Consider the following 18780-nt stretch of genomic DNA (forward strand, 5'->3'; position numbering starts at 1 on the left):
CTCCTTTGGTTTGTACACGTTTTCATTACCTGAAGGAAGACGCTAAATATGAAGTGAAAATCACTTACTATAGCAAAATGCCTCAGCCTGGAAGAAAAAATAATCATTCAAGATAGAGTGGACTAAGAGACTTGCTGTCACTGTCACTAGTCATACCAATGGGGTTAGCTGTATTTTTGTCCTGAGGTGAAGTAATTCCAATATGTCAAAATAAATTCAGGGTTATTTACCAAAAAGAAATATGCCTGTGCGTTCCAATTAATGGCAACTTAAAGGCTACTTCTCATCACCGCAGGTATTTCATGAGTGGCAGTGGATGCCTTTATCTTCTGGAGGCCTGTCTGAGTTCATAGGTGCACTGCTTCTTACTCGGCACCCTATCTCCCATGGAGAGACTCCTCACTCCCAGTGCAAAGAGTACACAGATACAGACAGATGCAGAGAAGCAACTCAGTTGCTGATATACCTGTCCCATCTCCCAGGCCAGGGCCTCCTTGGGTGACCCCGGCATGGCTGCCCCACTTAGTTCAAGTTCCACCTACCAGCAAAAGCTCCTGCTGGTGGATTGACTCCAGCCCCCGTATTTGCTACTTGGAGACATGTTTCATGCAGATGGAAGCTTGTGACCTTAAACAATAACTAGCTGACAACAATGAAATATGGTAAAGCCTTCCAGATTTGATAGTGTAGGACTTGCGCTGACTTTATAGCCGCTGGCCTGAGTCACTGCCTCCATGTAATATTAGCACGGTGAGAACTGATGCGTTTAAAAGCTTGTGGGCCATGTTCTATGCTTTGATTGATTGTAAATTTATATTGAGACAATTTCTTTGAAAGAAATTTTTAACAAAGGAATACAAGCTATTTACATTTACCTTTACCAAACAATTTACCTTTTGTGGCTTTGAAAATTCATAGCTGTATTATGATACTACTTGCCCTCCCTCACTTCTAAATAAATTGCATTGTTGGCTTGAATGTACTGAAGGTAAATTTGTGTGGGTTTTAATAATCATTGAAATCTCAAATGAGTTTAAAAATCCTTAATGTAACTATTATTGTGTACTGAATAACTTAATAAAAGTTTTGAAGCAAAATAATAATTTCATACAAGAGAGTTATAGTGATGCATGAAATAAGTGTGCATCTACTTTGCATGTTACACATATAATGTTAAATTATTTATGTAGCTTACAAAGATTTATTCCAAACTTTTTGTTGACTAACTTCCAATTTTTATGTTGCCTTCCAATTGATCCTCTGAAATGAGTTATAAATGTTTTTTGTAGCTATCTGCTGGAGAAATAAGACATTTATCATTTTAGTGGTCTAGATAATCTTATAGTTTTCATTGATCAGCTACAAGACAAATGTAAAGTTAAACAGGTCCTCAAATAAATCAACAATTGAAATTTTTTACTCTTAAGACTGTTAGGCCAATCGCATTGCTTTGAGATGAAATGTGGATAATAAAATAAATAGGTTAATGTCTCACTCAAAATAACCAAGCCTTTAGTCCTCTTCCTTGAATGTTCTTCATGATGTGTTTCACCAAAGAGAGCAACATGTAATTCACAAGCTTTTATCCTTGAGTACCAAAGCCATTTGATCTACCCTTTGGATTAAACATTTAAAGCATAATTTATGCATTGTTATTCTAAAATAGACTTCTCCAATGCACTTCCTGCTGGCCTTCTGATCACCACCTTCCATAACTTCCAAATTGTCCAACTTTTGAACCGTCCACACCATCTATAGTATTCAAGATATTGTCCCTGTGCACCTATTCCACTTTGCCAAATCTTCCTTCCTTGACTGATGATCCAACGTGATCACTGAATCATTGGGGGTATCATTACTGCTCTTATCCCACAAGTAATCACTTAAAAAAGATTTTGTTTGCCAACTCTACAGTGCAATCTAGTCAATTCAATCAAGAGTTCTGATTTTCCTTCTCCGTATTCTATTTATAATGCCATAAATCTAGCTCTAATTGTCTACAGGGCTGCTTGCCAGCTTCTGATTGCTATTGATGTATGAGCAAGTTGCTGGAGAGTTCACAGCAGGAATCTCCCCGTAGTTTGATTCTTCTTTTTTACCCAGGGAATGTGTAATGGTAGATCATGTCTGTAGAGTAATTATGTCACTGTAGTATTTACTAGAGGAAGAGAAGTAGTCAGGGCTCCCCAGGTAGACAACTTTTAGGCTGAGTGTTTTTCGACTGTTATAACATTTCATGTTATGGATTTGATTGTGCTTCAAGCTCGACATTGCTTCTAATAAAATTGAAGATTGGATGTTTATTTTTATTTCAGTCAATGATATTCATGAAGGGTTTATAATTGTTCTATTTATATTTATAATTGAAGCTGAGGTGAATATCCCTAAAAGAAGGAAAGAAATGTAATTTTTCATCAAAAGATTGACAACCTCTTAGTTTTTTTTTAAGAAGTAGGAGGTCATGCTTCATAAAATTTACTTGTACTCTCAAATAATCCCATATAGTAATTTTTGAGCTATACAGACTAGATTATTTGGCCTTTAGATGGCATCCAACAAATGTTTAAAGAAAAAGAAATTAAAGGCAGGTATTAAATAATTATGGTTATTTCTTCCTGAAAAGCAAGAAGAAATTTTTGTAACGTTTTGAGGGGCATAGAAAATTGACGTTTTGGGCATTCATTGTCCCTCTAAACATTTATAAGGACGTAGTTACAGAAATAGCTTGCATTGAAGAGTGACTCGATAGATTTTAATGCAATTTGGTTCTTCAGTCTAGTCTACGTCAGTCTTGAATCACTAGCACCGCTAGCTACTGAGAATAGTTTTTAGTGAAATAATTATAACTCTTAAAAATTCCTTGATAGCTAAAGCAAAGCTCAGAAAAAATTGACAATGCTAATCTTCATTCAGCAGCTTATGCGTCATAACTGATGTGAATTTACTTTGAGTCAAGATTTGAGAGTTTTATTAAAAAAACACAAACACTGCTTCTTATCTTACTATTGTAGCAACAAATATATAACATGATTATAATATGCATGCAATGTGATTATGAGTTCGAAAAAAACTGCTTGTTCAACGTTTTTGTCCTGAAAAACCTCTATATTTCCCCAATAACATATTGGGAAGACCAAAGTCATTGTTCTGGTTGCAGCTACAAATTCCATTCCCTTGATACCAACTCGATGTCTCTTCTGACAATTACCTAATGCAAAATCAGACAGTTCACAATCTTGGTGTTATATTTGACCTTGAAGTGAGCAAATATATACTCCATCTCTAAAATGGCGTATTTCAGCCACTTGAACATCAGCTGACTCTGCCTATGCCTCAACTAATCTACTGAACTTTCATCCTTCCCTTTGTTACATCTAGACTTGACCCTTCCAATATAACTCACGTAAAAACATTCACCTTCATACCTATTCTCATTGACCCACGTTGGCAATCTTGATTTTAAAATTCTTAACTTTGTTTTCAAATAATGTTGACCTTGCCTCTCCCTAACTCTAACCTCCTCCAATCCAGAAAGTCAACAAGGCACGACAATGCCTCTTCTTCCTCAAGTAGCTGAGGAAATTTGGCATTTCTATAGGTCCTCACCAACTTCTACAGATGCACCATTGAAAGCATACTGTCTGGGTGCATAATGGCCTGGTATTACAACTGCTCTGCCCAGGACCGTAAGTAACTACAGAAGGTGGTGTGCACAGCCCAGACGATCACGGAAGCCAACCTTCCATCCATGGACTCCATTTACATGGCTCGCTGTCGCAGAAAGGCCACCAACATCATCAAAGACCCATCACGCTCTGGTAACGATCTCCTACAACCTCTTCTGTCAGGCAGAAGATACAAGAGCCTGAACCAGCAGGTTCAGGAACAGCTTCTTCCCTGCCATTAACAAACTGATGAATGGACTGTCTAGCCACAAATAATGCTGATCTCGCCTAGCGCACGCCCTGTGCAGTGCAACCTGTATGCCTGCGTCTAAATCTTTTTGATCTATACATCCTTTGCTTACTATGATCAGCCTGTACTGCTCATAAACAAAGCTTTTCACTGCATTTCGGTACACATGACAATAAATAAACCAATCAGTCTTACAACTCTTCAAGGCACTGATTAAGCATCCCCATTTTAATCATTCCACCATTGCCATGACCGCGTATTCAGCTACCAAGGCTTTAGGGCAATGCTCTCTGAACAGTTTCCCAGTGTGACTGCATTTTAATGCCTTGAACTTCCTGTGACCTCAGTGAAAATTGTAAGGGGGACAGTTGTTATGTGGTGCAGCAGGAAGACAGTTGTTACCTAGAACAAGGTGACTGACTAGGGTGGTTGGGGAGCAATTTAAACTATTGGATTTGTCGTGAAAAAAGCAATGAAACGCCTCTTTACAGGCATTGTTTGTAGCAATAATCGGGCCTTGGAGAACAGATAATTAATCATGATCCATCAACAGAAAAATAACACAAACATTTAAAGTTGCTTTGAAGGTGCGAAAACACAATCTGAGTTCTATGGCCACCATTGCTGCTTTGGAACTCTCAACCCCAATGTCTTGCAGAAGGGGCGCAATTGCAGGAACCCCTGGCCTAAGCTCTGCCACACAATCCCTGATCTCTTAACCCCTCATTTTGGGGCATTGGCTGGACCTGGAATGGGGACTCATTTCGGCCCAGAGACCAGAACACCTTACAGAGATCCCGGAGACCTTAAGAAAACCCAGAGCCGTGCTTGACAAGAAGGATTGTAAAGTGGAACACTATTTCTTTATTTTTCTGCCTTTACATTCTATGTTTTGGTTCATTTTTCTAACAGTTTGAACAGAAGATGAAGCTCAATCTAAGTAATTTCTTTTCATTCATTTTGTACTCCAAAATGGTTCCAGATTGTGGTGACAAAACACTTTTCACCGTATTTTCCCAAGTACATGTGACAATAAAATCACTCTCATCATTATAATTTTCATTCCTAACTTAAGATATTCCTTAAAACCTACATCTTTGTTCAAGCTTTTTGTCACCCAATATTCATGTGGTTCAGTCCCAAGTTATTCCTTAAAGGTCCACTGAAATATCTTGAAATGTTTTATAACATTAATGGTGCTATACACAGAAGTTCAGTTCTTCTTGGATTGTATTGCTGTCTACTTCTCATATTTATTGGAAAGTACAATTAGCATTCTATTGTTAATTACAGTTCTGACTTTCATGTTGTTTGACGTCTGATGAAAGGATTTTCTTTCTCTTAACTCTTATAACTCTCATAACTCTTGTTAGACTGTCGAGTATTTGCAAATTTCCATTTCTGTTTAAAACTCATGATATTCTGTTTATTTACAGGTGACCTGTTTGTCAGAAAATGTTACTTGTCTTGAAGGTCAGTTACAGAGGCTGGTGAGAGAAAGGGATTCAGCATGTAATCAACTGGAAGAAGCTCAGAACAAGCTAATAAATCATGAGATGGAGATCAATAAGGTACGGAGTCAACAATGATCCACATTCGGTGCAAAATAATCTTATGATGTTCAACTGTGAATAATGTGCCTGTCCCATACATACATTGATGCTGTGGAAATTGTGGGGTCATTCCTGTAGTCCCCAAGGAAAAATGGCCATCAAACGCGTAGAACGTAAATGAGCAAGTTGTATTAGCTGCTACTTATCATCAGGAAAGTACCAAATCCAATATTTTACTTGATATGCATTCACATTAAGAAACCTACTTTCAAATAATCTCTTTCAAGTACAGGATTGCGTTAATGTTGGTTTATGTGCTCCCCTTTGCCCTCCCATTGAAATCAGATGGCGGACACCTCAGTATCGTATCTCATAGGGTCATATGGTGGATTTTGGATCATGCTACTATTGGAGTTTCTTAATCCATCTGTTATAAGGAAATGTATGCCATGATGTGAGTAAAAATAAAGATTTAATTATAGAAAACTAAAGATAAGAATACAAGAATACACGAGGAGGTGCTGGCTTGGTATTATCGCTGGACTGTTAATCCAGAGACCCAGATAATATTCTGGGGACTCGGGTTCGAAATCCACCACAGCAGATGGTGGAATTTGAAATCAATTTAAAAAATCTGGAATTAGGAGTGTAATGGTGACCAGGAATCCATTGTCCATTGTCAGTTGTTGGAAAAACCTGTCTGGTTCACTAATGCCCTAGAGGGAAGGAAACTGCCATCCTTACCTGGTCTGGCCTACATGTGACTCCAGATCCACAGCAATGTGGTTGACTCATAACTACCCTGTGGGAAATTAGGGATGGGCAATAAGTGCTGGCCTAGTCAGCAATGCCCTCATCCAATGAATCATTAAAGAAGAAAAAAAACAAAGGAACTGGGGTGGCACAGTTGTTCAGTGGTCAGCACTGCTGCCTCACAGTGTCAGGGACTGGGGTTCGATTCCAGTCTTGAGTGACTGTCTGTGTGGAGTTTGCATAATACCCCTGTGTCTGCATGGGTATCTACCAAGGTATGTTATTACACACCTCTAGAGCAGGTGGGACTTGAACCCAGGCCTCCTGGCTTAGAGGTAAGGAGATTACCACTCCACCACAAAATATATTTTTCAATCAACCTGTTCAGACAAACCTCCGTGGCAGGTGGATCATGAACCCATTTTTCTGATACTTAGGTAGGGACACTACCACTATACCACTGGAGCCCTCCTAATACTATTATTTTTAGTTTATTCTCCCAAATTTTATTATGTTGCACTTAATTTCTCATTAAATTGCATCTACCATTTGTCTGTTCATTTTACTACCTTTTTGTGCCCCTGACATAAAGAATTTGAGAAATGATGAGAGCGAAATTGAAACCAGTGTTGGTCTTTGGGCTTCATTGGTTCCAATTCAAGCAACATTGATTAATTCTCTTTGTTTTCAATTAAATATTCAACATTTTAACTTATGCTGTCACATTTCTTATTAAACCATATATAGCCAATCTTCACCTAAGCTGGAATTGCTGGTTAATAACCAGAAACATGTCTTTTTTTTCTCAAATCTAGGAGAAACAAGGGCATTTTTAATACTTTTGTCTGTTTGCTGGCCTAAAGCTGGTTGGCACTGTTTTGGGCTTGAAACTGATAGAAATAGCAAAGGCTCCCACTCGACATAGTTAGCTACAACTGGGTGGAAGGGTAAAGCAAATAATGATGGTGGAATTACTAGTGAAGAGAAACACGCCGGGTTCCTTTGGAAATAAACAAGTAAACTATGACTCCATATAAACTTCAAAGCTTTAATGGTTGTACCATAGATATCGGATCCTCCATAATTAATAGATCAAGAAAATGCTCACTTGGTCTGACAGCATCTATGGAGAAAGAGAAACAAGTTAATATGTCAGCTCATGACTTTCAAAAGACTCAACTTCAATTTATTATCCCTCGATTTCAATTTACTGCCCGTTTACAAAAAACTGAGCTGATGCTGTTAATTAGACAGAAAGCCCCATTTTCACTTAATGCCTGGAAATAAAACTGGCCATCTGAAGCATTTTGGATTGCTTCTGACCACACTTCTTCAAGCATCAAACAATAGAGCATATTAGTGTGTTAAAACTGTCACTAAACTTTAAAAATTAGTGTTGATTTACATATTCTGCATCACTTCTGAAATATTCCTTCTCCAAACAACTTTTCCCCTCCTCCCTTTGATTTTCATTGTCCCTGCTTTGTAGTTAGCACATCATAATTATGCACTTCACATTTTATCTCTTGAGCTGACAATTTCCATTTGAGAAATGATGGGCAAAGATGATTTCTTTTGTGTTTGCTGATGATATCTATGTTTTGCCTTTTGTCTTTGGTGTATTCTGGGCCACACTCATGACTGATGCTTCTTTGTTTGTCTGAGTAACCACATCCTTGAGGTGGCTGAGCATGCTGTGAAGCCTGAAGGATGAATAATAATGCATCGTTTATCCTACAGTTGTGACATCTCCAGGTTATAGTTGGAATTGGTTAGAGCTCTTTTCACTGACAATTTGACCACTTTTTAGAGTTAACTGTGTTGGAAACAAGAAATTGAATGTAAAGATGTGATGCACATTATTTATATTTAAAAATTCAAAAATAACCAAAGATTTTGTAGTTATAAATATCTTAGATAATTCTTACAATTTTTTCCAATAAACTGAATGGCAAGGTAGATAGAAATACTGCATCAGAAATAAGGAATTATTGCTGTACTTAGCTGTGTAGAAACCCCAACTCCCACTGTCTTTACATGGACTGATATTAATATTTTAGTTAACACTAACCATATTGTTTTGCCGCCAGTAATTGATGGACCTTGAGTCTTCATTTGCTGTGACGTACATTTTTCAGTAGTAATGAAAGCCTTCATGCTTATTATTAATTTTGTTATATTGCCTGGCAAATAAATGGGAATGTACAACAAAAATATTAAAGAGTCTCTTTATTATGAAAAATATTTGCCCTGAAACTTATAATACAATTTGGGTGTTTGATCCATGAGCAACCACTAGAGGGCAATACATTACAGGCTACAGAGGCTGCTTAAGGTACTTTACAGCACTTCAGAAAATGAATGCTGTTAGCTCGCATGTCTAATACTTGACCTGTGCTTTTTTGCATATTGCATCCTGGCCCAAAAAATGTAATCTGACCAATACATTTGTATTTATTTAAATGTTCAAAGACCAATTATCTAATGATTAAATCCAGTATTCCATGATTATTCACATGCACTTTAATCTTCTGGCATGGTAATGGAAATACTACAGTGCAGTTTTTTTTTATCCAACAATTCCCTTTATTCAGGCATTAAAATTCAGCAAATATTTTCAAAGCTATAGTTGTTCATGATGGTGGCAGTGGTAGAGAATGTAGGGCTGATACAACAGTGCTTATCTAAGTATGAAATTACAATAATTAACTGGAATCCACTAAGTAATGCACAGGATTATTGTAATTGTTTGTGTTGTTCACATTTGTTCTACATGAGCCACTGGTTCCTTTTGTAATGTATTTTAGCTGTGGATTTTTGATATACATGTTGTGCACAATTCTTCCCTCCCTGAGTTTGTGTGGATGACATCGAGAAGAGCAAATAATTGGGCACTTAAGCCTGGAGAGATAGTTGCCTCCTCACCACCTCCGTAGTTCAGTGCTGAATGAAGAGGTTTACCATCTCAACTAGCCAGCAAGTTAGGCCTAATAATAGCCACTTCAGGGTCTCAAGTTGCCACCAGCCTGATTACCTGCCTTCCAGCCCGGTGAGAAAAGTGACTGTTTTCCTGATGGGAAACCAGGACAATCTGTTAGGTGGGTGTGTTTCCATTTACTTCAGCCTTGGAACAATCAGGGAAGGGATTGGGGTGTAAGAAGGTGCTGAAGGCTACAGTGTTTGCCACCAGCATCCCCACCCCTCCCCCCCCGAATAAAACTTGATTAGTAGGTAACATAAAAGAAGATATCTAATTTGATTTAAATTTTGAATATCATGTGTGGACTGATGTCTATGTTTACTTAGGAGATATTATTGATTTATCCTTTAACATTTTATTTTGACTGTAGTAAGGCATGTTATTTTACCTTTTTACATGTGTTTTGTGACATTTGTTTTTGTCCAAAGAATGTGCATATAAAGCCATTAATGGTTCATTTTTTATTAACAGAGGGATGAAATTGGAGATTGGTTTGGATTGCATTTCATTGCACATTTCTTTCGGGTACTACAAATCCAATGTGAAAAAGAGAAAAAGAAATAATTATGTTCTTTAGATACATGGTGTTAATTCTTGGATCACCATTATTGTGGTAATTTCTGGAGGGAGATAGAAATAGCCTATAAAGTTTCAAATGATGTAGTAATTATGGAAATAAATTTCTAGTGACAATACCTAATGATAAACTTTGATCTATAGATAGGATGACCAAAAAAAATCTGTCAAGTTACGGTCAAATAATCAACACAGTAAAAGATGCTGCAACTATAGTGCATATATGAAAGTACATAAAACAAGGGCAAGGGATGAAATTCATTCTAATTTTGCCATTTTGTGGGACTAAAAAAAACATTAAATTTTCAGTTTTGTCATTTATTATGCCTAATCTTCCATTGCTGAACATCAGATTTAACCTATATTTGCTGCCAAAATCAAATTATTGCAGAGAAATGGGAAACTTGTGCCATGGTGATCATTAGGTTTTTAAGGGCAGCTTTCTTTGAGGTTATTAGTCAGTGCCATCACTTCACTGCTGACCCCATAATCTGGCAATCTGGATCCAGAAAGGAGTAGAAGGGTTTGAACTGCCTCCACAATTTACTAGGGACAGCTGGAACACAGGTTTGCATTTCTAACTGGCTTGGAGTCTTTGAGCATGCCTTCACATTTCACAGATTATTTTGTCCCCGTTTCCAATGTAAGTTGAATTGCATTTCCTGTAACTTCTAAGTTGTCTTTAGGATTCTGTTTTTTTTCTAAGAACTCTTTACATTTGGAAACTGTGCATATCTGTGTGCCTACTGTGCAGCCTGTTCATTTTTGTAGACATAGTTGGTTCCATTTACATTCATCAGCTTCATTGATAGATTCCTTCATTGATGAATCATGCAACCCCTTTACTGTGAGTGTAACTATCTGGAAGAAAGAGTAGATTTATGCACAGGGCAGAACTGTGGACAGCACATTGTATAAGACTATTGGCAATTCAACTACTGAACCTGCTGAAACTGATTCAAATGGGTCGTCTAATATACTCCCCTCATTACAGCTGGGAAAGGTTTTGCTCTTTGAGTTCTTTTTGTTCTTTAATCTTCAGAACTATTAAGGGAATTTCACTTTGTGTAGTTAATCCAGTAAGAATGAGCATGACTATTGCAAGAGGATATGGTTTTCAAGAAAGGATTAAAGATGACTGAAGTGCATTATGTTGCCAGGAAGATGTCCTAAGATCTTTGCTCCTATGCCAAAATAAAATCATAAAGCTACCAGTGAATATAGCATTGAGAAGGCAGATCTCCGAGATGTGGCTTCCTCAAAACTTTTTTTTTGTATTGGCTATAACACAACTGCCAATGGTACAAAGCCCATGTTGCAACCTGCCCTTTTAAAACCCTCTTGGCAGTTGAGCCATGTCTCAAAATTCAAGTGATTAATACAAAGAAATTGACTGCCTTGTCACCACTTCTTGGATGAAAAAAAGGTCTGATGTGTCTATTAAAGGCTGATGAGTAGCACTTCTTCGATTCACATAAGTGTTCGTTTGTAAGCGCAACCTGCCTTCATCCTCCAGCACACAGCCATGAGAGTGGGCAGAGTAATCATGACTCCGTGTTCATTATTGCTGTTGATCACAATACATAATGCATCTGAATTCATCACATTTAAAGTGTAATAAAGGCCAGATGTTGTCAACAAGGACTTTTTTTGTTCATTCTTGAGTAATGTGCACACTTCCATTCTCCATTGTATTGGTTTGGACCTACGATATTATTTCTAACTCCATATAATTATGTATTTGACTTTAGCTGCGTGATAACATTCTTGACTTGGATCATCAGTTTAAATCAAATTCCAAAACTTGAGTACAACATCTAGGCTGGCACTGAGAATATGCTGCATTTGTACTGTTATTTTAGACTGCACCTGCAACAAGTAGTATGTTGTCATTATTGTATAAGGCCTGGTCTGTCTATTTAAATGGACGTAAAAGAAGCACAAAATTTCTTTAAAGAGCATGGTTCTTCTGTATATTGATCCATGCTGCCAAATGCTTAATCCTGCCAAACACAGATTCACTGGCTATTTATCTAATTTCTGTTTGCAGGATTTTCTGGTGCACAAATTGGCTGCCTCATTTGCCAGCGAAACAATAGTGCAGGCAGGTGCAATAGTTATGTATTGACATTATAAAGTTAGCTGTCAATGGCTTTAATGTTTAATGACCTGCTACATCAGTGGTTCACAAAGTAGGGTCCTGTGGAATTTTACAAGGGTCCATGAATTGAACTGCCTCTATTGCAAGTTTCATATCACACATGGAGGTGAAAACAGTTTTCCATCTGACAGTTTTCCAAACCTCCTCACCAACAATACTTTAGATGTTATTAACAATAATAATAACCTTCCTCTACTGCCCATCAACCTTAATTAGCAGCATTCTTCCGTGTACTGATTGGTTGGAAAGGTTAAGACTAGACTATAAAGTCATAATTTATCAGTTCATCAACAAGTCAATTATACAACACACTACTGTAGACAGGAATAGGAGAAACCATAAATTTTACAATTAAATTTAAGTTTCAATTATTGTAAATATTCTGAAGTCCAATGATTAATATTGTGATATGCAAACAATGTACATTCTATTTGTATAACTTATGTTTACATGCAGGCATTCGATAAAGTGCTACATAAGATAAAAGCACATGATGTAGAAAGTGACATATTAGCGTACACAAACGATTGGTTAGCTAACAGGAAGCAGTGAGTGGGGTTAAATGGGTCATTTTCAGATCAGCAAGCTATAACTAGTGGAGTGCCATTGGAGGTCAGTGTCGGTCCTCAACTATTTACAATCAGTATCAAGGTTTGAATAAATGTACCAAATATGTAGTAGCTAAATTTACCAAGAGTGCCAAGCTTAGTAGGAAAATAAGTTGTTAAGAGGAGGCAGAGAATCTACAGAGGTACATCAACAGGTTAAGCGGGCAAAAACTTGTCTGATGAAACATAATGTGGATAAATGTGAATGTGCCATTTTGGCAAAAAGAATAGAAAAGCAGTGTATTTTCAAGTGAAGAGAGATTGCAGGACTCCGTGATACAGAGGATATGGGTGTCCTGGTACACGAATCACAGAAAGTTGTTATGCAGGTACAGATTAGGAAGGCATATAGGTTTATATTAGAATGGATTGAGAATTAGATAGTTGACAGGAATAAGTAGGTTATTTTCAGAGTGGAAAGCGGTGACAAGTGGGGTACTGCTGGGGATCAGTGTTTGGGCCCCAGCAATTTACAAGCCATCAACCATTTGGATGATGAAATTGAATGCAGTATTTCCAAGTTTGTTGATGACACAAAACCAGGTGGGAGTGAGTGTAGTGAGGAAGATGTGGGAAGACTCCAGGGAATTTAAACAACCTGAGCGAGTGCGAAAATGCATGGCAGATGCAGTATATCATGGATATATGTGATGTTGTCCACTTTGATCGGAAAAACAGAATGTCAGAGTATTACCTAAATGATGACAGATTGGGAAAAGTTAACAAGTAGACCTGGGTAAATTGCACGTCAGACATGGAAAGTAAGCAGATAGGAAGGCAAATGGAATGTTGGCTTCATTGTAAGAGAGCTTGAGTACAGAAGTCTAGATTATTGCGTGCAGTTTGGTCTCATTGCCGAAGAAAAGATGTACTTGCTATTGACAGAATGCGACAAAAATTCATAAGACTGATTTCTGGGATGGCAGTTTTATCATACGAAGCAAGATTGGATTAACTGGGTCTACATTCACTGGAGTTTAGAAGAATGAATGGAGATCTCACCAATATGTATAAAATTCTAACAGAACTGAACAGACCAGATGAAAAAATATTATTTCCCCCGACTGGAGAGTAGGGGTATCTGGAACGAGTGCTCACAGCATCAGGATACACAGTAGGTCATTGTAGATTAAGATGAGAAGAAATTTCTTAACTCAGCTGGTGGTGAATCTGCGGATTTCTCTAACATAAAAGGCTGTGGAGTCAAAGTCACTGAATATATTTAAGAAACAAATAGATTTCCAGAGACAAAAGATGTCAAGGTGTATGAGAAGAGAATGGGAGGATGGTGTTGAGATAGAGGATTAGTGTCTCTGGCTGAATATGCAGAATGGCCTACTCCTACTATTTCTATGTCATTGAATTTATTTGTGGCTGAAATATGTTTTTGACAGACAAGGATGTCCAGGGTTGTTGAGTGCATACAGGAAATTGGAGCTGAGACTACAACTGGATCAACCAAGGTCTTACTGAATGGTTGAGCAGGCTCGAAGGGCTAAATGGTCCACTATGTTCCTAATCATTAATATAATTATTTTTAACAACCCGTAAAAGTTTTTATTTTTGTAAGAGTTTTTTTTCAAATAGTCTGCCTCCGTTTCTGGTTAGTGAGAAACCAGCCATTGGAATATATTAAAAACTGAAAAAACTGTGAATGCTGGAAATCAGAAACAAAAACAGAAATTGCTTGAAAAGCTCAGCAGGTCTATCAGCATTCGTGGAGAGGAATCAGAGTTGACACTTCCTCACTATAATATATTAAATTGACTAAATAGCTGTCAATCACTTATAATTGTCATTATCGGGCACTACATAGACAAATCCTGAAATTTCTGAAGAAGGGTCCCGACCCGAAACGTCAGCTTTCCTGTTCCTCTGATGCTGCCTGGCCTGCTGTGTACCTTCCCCTCCACAATTTGTTATCTCTGACTCCAGCATCTGCAGTTCTTGCTATCACATAGACAAATCCCCTGTTCTTCTGGGCAAGTGCTTACCTTCAACAGTGCTACTGTCCTTGCCTCTGAACCAGAAGGTTCAGGCTTAAGTCCCATATAATCAGAACAAGTGAATTAAAATAACTACATTAAGCAAATACAATTTTTTGTGATGTCTACCGACACTGTAGAGGCCTTTAGGGATCAATAAGCTCTGCAGGAGCTGGGCGTAGTCATGGTATTTTAGTAAGTTTCCTTCTTGTATTCCACCACCTCAAGGGCAATTAGGAACAACCAATAAATACAGGCCTGTGTTTATTGCCTGTGATGGGAAAACCACAAAGAAACAAAATTAATTGCTGAATATATCACGTCACTTTTCAGCATGGTTGCTGGTGTATATACATGCCAACCAAAACAACACCGAACTATACTAATTCCATTTAACTGCACTTGGTCCATAGCCTACTATGCCCTGGCATTTTAAGTACTCATTCATTTGCTTTTTAAATGTTACCTACATTTACTCTGTCAGGCACCAAGTTCCAAACTTTTATCACCCTTTGGATGAAAAAGTATTTTCTGTGATCTCCTCTAAACCACTTACTTCTCACCTTAAACTTTTGGCCTGTGGTCTTAGAAATATCTGCCATGGAGAAGATATTCTCACGATCTATTATGTTCATGCCTCTCATACTTTTATATACCTTAATCAGATCCTCCCTCAATACTCAGTTCCTCCGTAGTCCCTAGGGATCTACCATTCATTGTGTATATCCTTCCCTTATTACACCTCCTAAAATGCACCACCTTGCACTTTTTGGGACTAAATTTTATCTGCCGTTGTTTTGCCCAATTTACCAGCTAATCAATATCAGATTGCAGCCTAAGACCATCCTCCCCAATATCATCAACACCACTAATTTTCATGTCATCTGCACACTTACTTATTAAAGCTCCTACATTCACATCCAAAATCATTAATGTACATAACAAACAGCAAGGGTCCCAGCACCGAGCCCTGTAGTACACTGCTTGTCACAGGCTTCCAATTGTAAAAACAACCCTCTGCCATCACACTTTGCCTTCTATTTGTAAGCTAATTTTGGATCCAGTTTGCCAACTTGCCTTGTGTCCTGTGGACTGTTAGCTATTGGACCAAGCTTCCATGTGGGACCTTGTCAAAGGCCTTACTGAAGTCCAGTAAACCACATCAACCGCATTATCCTCATTAGTATATTTAGTCACCTTTTCAGTTAATTAGTCAGTAAGGATCTCCCTCTAACAAATCCATGCTGACTATCCTTGATCAATACCTACCTTTCCAAGTTTGATTAGTGATGTTCCTCAGAATTTTTTTCCAATAATTTTCCTACCTCTGCTGTCTGTAATTACCTGGCCTATCCTTGCTGTCTTCCTTGAACAAAGGAATCACATTAGTTATCCTCCAGTCATCTGGCTGTTCACCTGTGGCCAGCAAAGTATTAAATATCTCCTCCCTTACCTTCCAAAGCAGGTTGAGGACTTCTGCACCTGTACACTCGCTGAAACATCTAATACCTCTTCCTTACTAATTTTAATGTGTTCTAGAACTTCACCATCTCAACCAAAATCTTCAGACCACAATTTATTTCCCCTCTGTGAAAACTTAAGACCTCACTTGTGTCCACTGGCTCCATGCACAGGCTGCCCCTTTGATCTGTAATAGGTCCCACTCTTACCCTGGTAGTCCTCTAACTCTTCATTTTTTTATTCATTAATGGGATGAGGGTGTCACTGCTATGTAGCATTTATTGCCCATCCTTATTTGCCCAGAGGGCAGTTCAAAGTCAACCACATTGCTGTGGATCTGGAGTCACATGTAGGCCAGGCAGGTAAGGATGGCAGTTTCCTTCCCTAAAGGACATTAGTGAACCAGATGGGCTTTTCCAACAATTGACAATGGATTCATGGTCATCATTAGATTCTAAATTCCATATATTTTATTGAATTCAAATCCATCATCTGCCATGGCAGGATTTGAACCCAGGTCCCCAGTTCGTTATCTGGATCTCTGGATTAACAGTCCAGCAATAATATGACTAGGTTTTTGTTGATCACATCCTACAAAGATAATTCATTGCCTCTCTTGATTTCCTTTTTAAACAACCCCCTACACTCTCTAAACTTTTGAACGTCCTTTCCTTTTTTTAAAATGTTGCACCTGACGTATGTTTCTTTCTGTTTCTTTATTAAACTTACGATATCCCTTGACATCCAGGGTACCCTATTCTTCTTGCCCTTGCCTTTCACTCTAAGTGGACCATGCTGTCTCTGAACACTCACTGTACTACTTTTGAAAGATTTCCACTTTCCCACTTTCCAAATGTAGACTTATTTGCAAGTGGCTTCTCCCAGTCTATGTATTCCTGATCCTGATGCGTTGCATCCTAGGATGCTAAAAGAAGTAGCTAGAGAGATATTGGATGCATTGGTTGTAATTTTACTACACTCCTTGTGTTCCAGAGAAGTACTGGAGGGTTGTGACACCTTTAATCAAAAAGGGAGGGAGGCAAGATGCAGGTAAGTATAGGCTATTAGCCCATCTATGTTGGAAAAATGTTGGAATCACTTATTACGGAAGTAATTGGCAAATCATCATCTAACCAAGCAGAGTCAGCATGGCTTCTTGAAATGGAAATCATGCCTGACTGATTTACTACAGTTTTTCAAGGATATCTGAAACAGCATAGTTAGAGGAGAACCAGTAGATGTGTTATATTGATGAAGGCATTCGACAAAGTACCTCACAAAAGGCTACTCATAAGAGCCCATGGTGTCAGAGGTAGTGTATTGGCATGGATAGTGAATTGGCTAATGGGCATGAAATGGTGAGTTGGGATAAGGAGTCTTTCAAGTTAGCAATCTGTAATCAATTGGGTTCCACTGGGATTAATGTTGGGACAGCAACTGTTTATAAATGCCTTGGAGGAAGGAAGCAAATGTACTGTAGCTAAATTTTCAGATGACACAAAAATAGGTGGAAAGGCAAGTTACAACAGGGTTACAAATGGTTTACAGAGAGATATCAATAGTTTAGATAATTGAGCAAAAAGTTGGCAAATGGAGTATAATGTGGGAAAATTTGAAGTTCATTTTGGAAGGCAGAATGAAAGAACAGTATTAGTTAAATGGGAAAATCTGCACAAAGCTACAACACAAAGGGACTCATGGGTATTTATGTGGGAAATATAGAAAGCTAGCACAGGTGCAGCAGGTAATCAGGAGGGCTAATAGAATGTTGGCCTTTATTTCTCGGGGGTTGGATTGTAGGAATAGGGATGTCTTACTGTATCTGCATAAGGTACTGGCGAGACCACACCTGGAGAACTGAAAGCAGTGTTGTCCTCTTATTGAAGGAAAGATATCATTTCATTCGGGACAGTTCAGAGAATGTTCACTAGGATGATCCCTGGTATGCAGGGATTATTTTATGAGCAAAGGCTAAACAGATTGGGACTCTGCTCACTGGAGTTTAGAACGATGAGAGGTGTTCTCATTGAGAAGTATAGGATTCATAAAAGGCTTGACCATGTAAATGCTGACAGGATGTTTCCCCTCAGTGAAAGTCTAGGACCAGAGAGCATAGTCTCAGAATAAGAGGGTGCAAGCTTAAGACTGAGATGAGGAACAATGTCTTCTCTGAGAAGGTTGTGAATCTTTGGAACTCCTTGCCACAGAGAACTATGGGGCTGAACCTTTATGTATATTGGATGGATGGATGACATGAACCTTTATAAAATATGTAGTGGACTCTTGCTGTCGTGTTGTGTCTAATTCTAAACACCAAATTGTAGGAATGGTGTGAAGGCCTTTAGACAGGTTGCAGTGACTTACTATAATGATTAAAGGGATGTAGAACTTCAGTATGTGGAGAGATCATAGAAACCAGAGTGGGCATTCTAAAACAGAGAAGGGAAAGGGGAAATTTAATTGTAAAAGGTTTGAATGGTTTGATCAAGTTGATCAAATGAGCGGTTTGAACTCCGCCGTCAGAAAGATCAAAGGACGTAGATTGACAATAATTAGGAAAAAGACCCAGAGATGAAAGGAGAAGAATCTTTTTTGCGCAGTGTTTCGCTTTGTTGTAGAATGCACACCCTGAATGTGTGGTTGAAAAAGGTTCAACATTAATTTTCAAAAATGTGTTTGATAAACACTTGAAGAGGGAAATTTTGCAGAGCACTAAGGAAATGGCAGATGAGGGAACTAACTGGCAGCATTTCCTGTACTTTTCTTACTGGCTGTGCAGACCTCTGAG

General features: G+C 38.2%; 1 protein-coding gene across 1 annotated transcript in view; it reads left to right on the forward strand.

Annotated features, from left to right (window-relative positions):
* sdccag8 (SHH signaling and ciliogenesis regulator sdccag8) overlaps positions 1 to 18780 on the forward strand; it is a 202856-nt gene that overhangs the window by 44398 nt on the left and 139678 nt on the right. The window contains exon 7 of the mRNA XM_020537248.2: positions 5352 to 5486. Coding sequence (XP_020392837.2) covers positions 5352 to 5486 — 135 coding nt within the window. The remainder of the gene's footprint in view (positions 1 to 5351; positions 5487 to 18780) is intronic.

This window comes from Rhincodon typus, chromosome 9 (genome assembly GCF_021869965.1).
Source record: "Rhincodon typus isolate 14 chromosome 9, sRhiTyp1.1, whole genome shotgun sequence".
Classification (NCBI taxonomy): Eukaryota; Metazoa; Chordata; class Chondrichthyes; order Orectolobiformes; family Rhincodontidae; genus Rhincodon; species Rhincodon typus.